This window comes from Salvia miltiorrhiza, chromosome 4 (assembly GCF_028751815.1).
Source record: "Salvia miltiorrhiza cultivar Shanhuang (shh) chromosome 4, IMPLAD_Smil_shh, whole genome shotgun sequence".
NCBI classification, from domain to species: domain Eukaryota; kingdom Viridiplantae; phylum Streptophyta; class Magnoliopsida; order Lamiales; family Lamiaceae; genus Salvia; species Salvia miltiorrhiza.
In genome coordinates this window covers 33,302,287-33,308,943 of record NC_080390.1, presented here as the reverse complement: position 1 = coordinate 33,308,943, position 6,657 = coordinate 33,302,287, and the positions used below count along the sequence as shown (strand labels likewise).

Here is a 6,657-nt window from a genome sequence, read left to right as displayed (position 1 = left end):
TAGTTAAACGGCAGTTTTTTCTTTTTCTTTTTTTAAGGAAAAAGTAGTTCACGTCCAATTTATCTTTTAGTTATTTATTTTTGTCAATTCCAAAATTACCCTTCAAATTGAATGAAATTACATTTACTTTGCTTTTTATATATATAAAGATAAAGATTTACTGAATTTTGCTTGTAATAATCCTGATGTAATGATTTCAAACTCAGATTTTTTTTTTGTGTGATTTTTTAGATATTATATTATACATTCTGATTTTCTTTCGTGATAAAATCTTCTTCCATCTAAAAACATATTACCAGCAATGAAGTCTATTAACATTTAACCCTATGAAAAAAGATACAGTTTTTAACTTTGAAGATAATTAGTTGTTCGACCAAAACCTAGTCTTGAAGTTTGCACAGATCACCAAATTTGTGACAACGCAGTCGCCTTTGACGAAATAGGTTTAAGTGCAATATTTATTTTTTATACTGATAAAATTATGAACTAAAATCTAAAGGTGCAAATTTAAGAAGAAACTGGAACAAATAGACCGAATTAAATTTATTGCAAATTCGAATAAAATGAAAGCATCTTCCTTATTCTTACACACAGTACATAGACGAACTGCAACTCCAAGATGTTTTCCCTCTAACCAACAGGTAGAAGATTCGACTCGCCTATTTGTGTGAGTTGCAACTCGAAAAAAACACAACAAAGTACATAGAAATTACAATCAGCTGGTGGAAAACTCTCATGGCTTTGTTGGAGGCTTGTACCAACCCCACGGATCATCAGATATATATTGTGTGACTTGCTTCACGTTCAAGTAGTTATCGAGCCCCCTGACAAAGAAGCAACCAAGGTCGAGTAAGCATGGCTGAAACCAACGTGTTTGGTGGAGTGAAACGATCACAAGAAATAAAAAGTCAGTCTTACCATTCTCCAAGTTCACGCCCAAAACCACTGCGCTTCTTGCCTCCCCAAGGAGCTTGTGAGAAGCAGGGCTGCGAGCAGTTGACCCACACAATGCCTGCTTGAAAAGCCTGCAAGACGAAAAAGGGAACGTTTTCAGGTTCAAATAGTACTGTAACTTAAGATATAATTTCATGTTTTTTTACTAGTTAGATGCGAAAGAAGCTCACCTTGGTTAACCGTTCACACCTTTCTAGGTCTTGTGATAATACGGCAGCACCCAAACCATAGCTGTGAAATTCCATTCGATGAATAAGAGGATTTCAAATTATAGTGTGCAATAACATGTACATAATGAGGTGGGAGTTAACTAACTGTGTGTCATTTGCCAGTTCAATGGCTTCTTCTTCGGTTGTGAATGTTTTAACACAGAGAACTGGTCCGAAAACTTCTTCTCTCCATATTTGCATGGAAGTTTTTACATCCGTTATTATGGTGGGTTCGACGAAGAAGCCTTTCTTTAGATGCTGCAAGTGCACTGATGAAGTTAGGAAATAATGTCGTGAAGCAAAAGGCTGCAATAGGGGACAGTTTTTACCTGAGGTCGCACACCCCCACATAAGATGGTTGCACCTTCATCCTTAGCTGTTGATATGAACTTCAATACCTTTTCGTACTGTAACATTATCATTATCATATAATGAGTTATACTGTTGTTTGCCTTATGTTCAACCATTTTATCCATGAAAAAAAGAGACAGCTGTTTTCCATTATATGGTTCCCTCAATTTCGACAGTTAGTTTCCATAAAATGGTATTGGGTAGTGAGGTGTCCGTATTGCTGTTCAGAAAATGGAAGAAGCAATTTTTAGAGGACTGACCAAAAGATAATGCTCACTGTTTTGCTCTAGATCTAGTTAATCTTGTAATCATAACAAGATATTTAAAACTTCATACTGTAATTCAATGTCTTTTGTTATGAGTACAAACTGGTAAAAAAAACGACTCTCTCACCTGTCCGCTGCTAACAATAGGGCCAAGCCTGCAGCCTTCCTCTAACGGGTCTGAAATCTTAATGTTCTCGCACCATTTTACCAGTTTGTCCAAAAATGCTTCTGCAATGCTTTCCTGATACATTTGTGTAAGGTTGAAACATTATTAAGGTTTAAAACATTCTGCGCAAACAACAATAAACATAATAACTAATTTAATTAAAACAAGTTTCTTTAGGTGCGCTTCTACATATTTAATTGTTGATGGTATTCAATTTCTTTGTATACAAGATTAACTGCTAAGAGCCTGCGATCCTCCTACTTACATGGACTATGAGTCGAGAAGTAGCACTGCATATTTGACCATTCGTCCAAAAGCATCCGAAGAGAGCCCATTCAGCAGCTGTATGCATAATAGACGTAAATGAAGACAATGAGAGATTATCGCAGATCAGATTATTTCATGAAAATATGTCATAAGATTTTGTGTAACCCTTCCCCGGTTTCTTCTCACCCCTCTTACCCTCACGAACCAATTGATCAAATGTATACTCAATTTATTCAAAGTTTAAACTGAACCAAGAGGGAGAAAAAGTGAACTTCCTTTGAAATACAAAAGAGCCAGACGACATGATTTGTTACTTGAAAGGCCCCCATACCTTTGTCAAGATCAACATCTTCAAAAACGACTATTGGACTTTTTCCTCCAAGTTCAAGCGTAACTGGCTGTAGTAACCAAGTATAAGTAAAAAAGTCAGCTGATTAAACACTAGCATAATCAAGGAAATCATAATAAGGTATCATGCTATAACATTAACATACTTTTACAAGTGATGCAGCAGCAGTCATAATTTTGCTTCCTGTAGCACTACTCCCTGTAAATGCTATCTGTTGATTCACCATGGAGCGATAGTCATTGTGATGCAAAACATCCAACTCAAAAGAAAAAGAGAAATTGAAAAGCAGAATGAAAGGTCGTAACTGACCTTGTCAACATCAGGATGTGAAACCAAAGGAGCACCAGCTTCAGGACCAAAGCCTGTCAAAATATTGAGAACCCCAGATGGAAGGCCGACATCCCGACACACTTCAGCCAACTCCAAACATGTGCTGAAGTTACCAAGTGGGGGAAAACATTACATACAAATATAAAAATAGGTGCTGAAGTAATGAATATTGAAAGAATCTTACATGGATGCTAATTCTGATGGTTTAAGTATCGCTGTACAGCCAGCTGCCAGAGCTGGGGCAACTTTCCATGTTGCCATTAACAGAGGGTAATTCCTATAAATGAAAAAAGAACAATTTTGGACAATCACTATTGATACCCAAGTTACACTAGAAAAGAATTTGTAACAATAATTCAACAAGAGAGTGTCAAATTATCCCATTTTTAGTTCACAGCATTACTTCTGCAATAATATATATAACTGTCCTTTAAGAGAAGGAAAATATCTACCGACAAAAACTATTATAAGCTTTCTGAATTTTTTTTCTTGAGTACAATTGATGGTGGTGCAGATAAAATTAAGCCCCAGATAAGGAATTTACAAACTTGTCAAAAGATCCCTACTTCTGGTTTCATTGTCAATTTGTGGCATGTCGAAGAGTTTAAATTTCCCCATTGCAAATGGTGTTTATCTTCTATTTCCAACACCGCATGTATATTGACAATGTCATATCCTAGCAATAAGCCCAATCTCACGAGTTCGTATACAGAGAGGCTGCGAAATATACTGGAGCAGGAGATTCAGAAGCTGAATATTCTGGTATGCATTAATGGTGTTGGAATAGGACATGCAAAGTGATTTACAATATAGGGTCTCGTTAGAAGCATTTCACATCTAATTTCAGCTCCCTATGCCAGTCTAGCTAGAATCCAATTTGCACTGCATCATATTGATAGTAAACTTCTACCACAGTACTGTGGATAAGACGCAGTCAACATTTATTAAGTCTTTAGGAACTACAATTGGAAGGATTAAAATATCTCCCTTGATTAGCAGATTGCTACTCTGCATGCTACACAGTCTAAGATGCTGTCAGATGGTTCTACCTTCTTAAAGACAAGATAAAACTCCTTGTACTACTTCGAGTGAATCTCAGGGGAATGAGGTCTAATTGTCTTTCTTCGTTTCTTGAGTATTATCCGGTCAATTAAGGGGGGAAATATAAAAGCAGTCGGATTGCCTCCAAGAAACAAAGTTCCTTGACCATTTCTATTTATTTGAAGATTGATATCTAGTTCAACAAACCAAGCAGCAGCACCCACCATGGCGTAATCAGCCCAACCACCCCAAGGGGTTCTTTCAAAACGTAACACTTGAATGTATCCATGGGAACAGAAACAGGAGTCTTTTTCTTTGAATCAAATGCTTCAGCCATATCAGCAAAATATTCAAAACATCCAGCAACGTCATCCTGGATGCGACAGAACCAACTATCAAGTAAGTGTACTGTATGACACAGAGAATAAGTAAAGGGATCTGTGGGTGTTAAAAACATACTATATCCCAAGCTGCTTCTTCCAATGGCTTTCCACAATCAAGCGCTTCAAGTTTTGCCAGATCTGATTTCTTCTCTGTTATCTATATGGAATTTGGAAAAGATAAGTAACCAAACATTTTAGCATTTTTCTTTACAAAATAAGTATTTCCAAACAGAAGTTCAGCATGTCTGTCTTAACTAGATGCAAGGAAATCCAAATCTCAATTAATGCAGCAAAATAAAAACAAGAAATATATGTTCCCCAAAGACTTATTAACTATGCAATCAAACGCACATCTAATATGCATGCTACAACACTATAACAGTAGTAACTCAATTAAGGAAAATAGCAAGAACCTCCTCACTCAAACGTGGACCATCACTGCTCTACAGCTGAAGGTTCTTTAGCATCTGTAAATAGTTAAAGCTGAGACCAACCCTAGCACTTCTCAATAGCTTGCAACAAGTTATTATTAAAGTCGATACAGGCAGATTCCTTCCAAATCTCCAAGATAATCAGGCATCATCAACTAGGAAACTCATAAAGGACATCAAGGGTTGGGAAAAATTTAAGAGATCAAGTTAAAAATTGCATACCACAAAGGAAATAGGGTTATTCTTAAAACATAGCCCTAACTTTAACCTCGTGGTGATTTTTTAGGCAGAATTTACAATTATTACAAATATAGTATCTACTTATCTCCATTGTTCAGGTTAAAGCCCGAGTCAAAATTTCCGACTAGCTGTTGGATCACAATTATAGATGTGCAAAATTCAATTGGCCAAAACTCAATCAGGATGATCAAAACCCAAATGGCCAGATGTACAGAAGTCAGTAGGATGATCAACCTCAATTGACCAATAATTTTGACTCCTATAAACTGAAAGTAGAGGCTATATGTGTAATAATTGTAATTCAGGCTAACAGATATACCTTAGCAGCAATGGCTCGTAAGTACTTGGCACGGTGTGCACCCGTCGCATTGGCCCAATCTTTGCCCCCATTCCGAACAAGAGCTTTGCGAGCTGCCTCAACCGCAATCTTAACATCTTCAGCTGTAGCTGCTGGAATATCCCCTGAAAACACAAATCGTAAAAGTAAGAAATCCTAGAGTGGGAAACAGAGCATATTCCCCATCAAGCACTGACTCAATCCTTTTTACCATTAATCTATGTTCCTAATTACTTCAACAAGCTGATCACATAAAACTCCACCAAAAATGAACGATATCATGAAAAGAGAAGCACTAGAAACAGAAATAGAAAGCAAGTAAAATTCAGATTCGGTAACTGACCGATAGTCTCCTCAGTGGAGGGGTTGATGATGGGGATGCGATTCTTATGGACGGGCTCTCTCCATTCTCCGTCGATGAAGAGTTGACGACTTGGTATAGGGATTGCCATTAATTATCACTCTGCTCTGCCGTGTGAGCTCTCACTGTGTGTAGTGTGTGATCTTTTTTAATACTACTGTTTTTTGAGCTTTGATTAAGAAATGTGGTTTTAACTTTGTAGTGATGATTCAACTGAGTGTGGATTGGTGGATGAATAAACAAAGTTAGCATTACTTTCGAGGTTCGAAATACTTAAGTGTTTTACCTTATCTTTTATGGCATTTAAATAATACGCAAGATTGTGAGCACTTTTATTTTCAGAGATTACTATGATGTACGCTTGTGCGATGCACGATCAACATTAAAATTGAATGATATCTTAAATAACTAAAATATACTACATATTAAACATAATTTAAATATGAGTTAATGCAAACATGAATCTAAAAAAATTGAAATTATCCACGACACAATCTCGAAAAAAAAAAAAAAACATGAACAAAACTATTTATTTTACATGTATATTTTTTGAATGCATATTTATATCATATTTATGTGGTCATTTGTTTAAATACAAATTTTAAAATAAAGTTCCTATGCAACATCCAAAGATTTTATTTGAATAAACATGACAACGATTATTTTTATATGCATCAAAAATTTTATTTGTGTTATTTTAACGATATTTTTTATCAATGGGTAAGTGAAAAAATAAAGGGTTAAAACATGAGATATATGTAGTTCATTTTAAAAAATAAAATGTATATGATTTAATATTTAAAATTCTATTTTTAAGATATATATATATAATTATATATATAATTATTTATCTAAACATTTATATTAATATAAATTTCACTTTAAAAACTATTTTTAAGATAAAGAGTTCTAAAATGAACAAATATAAGTTTTATTTGTATAGTTGCATTAAATTATCATAATAAGAAAATT

General features: G+C 35.2%; 1 protein-coding gene across 1 annotated transcript; it reads right to left on the bottom strand.

The window, feature by feature from the left end:
* Positions 1-528: 528 nt before the first annotated feature.
* LOC131021225 (aminoaldehyde dehydrogenase 2, peroxisomal-like) lies at positions 529-6,010 on the bottom strand. The gene is made up of 15 exons (XM_057950333.1): positions 5,668-6,010; positions 5,307-5,449; positions 4,393-4,473; positions 4,158-4,306; positions 3,077-3,169; positions 2,872-2,995; positions 2,708-2,773; positions 2,545-2,611; positions 2,212-2,288; positions 1,908-2,021; positions 1,493-1,570; positions 1,270-1,421; positions 1,125-1,185; positions 919-1,025; positions 529-824 (listed from the first exon to the last, which is right to left on the bottom strand). Exons 1-15 carry the CDS (start codon positions 5,774-5,776, stop codon positions 734-736), a joined length of 1,512 nt encoding a protein of 503 aa, XP_057806316.1. The 5' UTR covers positions 5,777-6,010; the 3' UTR covers positions 529-733.
* Positions 6,011-6,657: the final 647 nt, after the last annotated feature.

Excerpts from the sequence above, each read along its gene's own strand:
- LOC131021225 (XM_057950333.1), bottom strand. The coding sequence starts at position 5,776 with ATGGCAATCCCTATACCAAGTCGTCAACTCTTCATCGACGGAGAATGG. Across the intron at positions 2,996-3,076 it reads CCATCAGAATTAGCATCCAT|CACATGTTTGGAGTTGGCTG; the intron begins GTAAGATTCTTT and ends TGGTAACTTCAG. Across the intron at positions 1,422-1,492 it reads GTGGGGGTGTGCGACCTCAG|CATCTAAAGAAAGGCTTCTT; the intron begins GTAAAAACTGTC and ends GTGCACTTGCAG.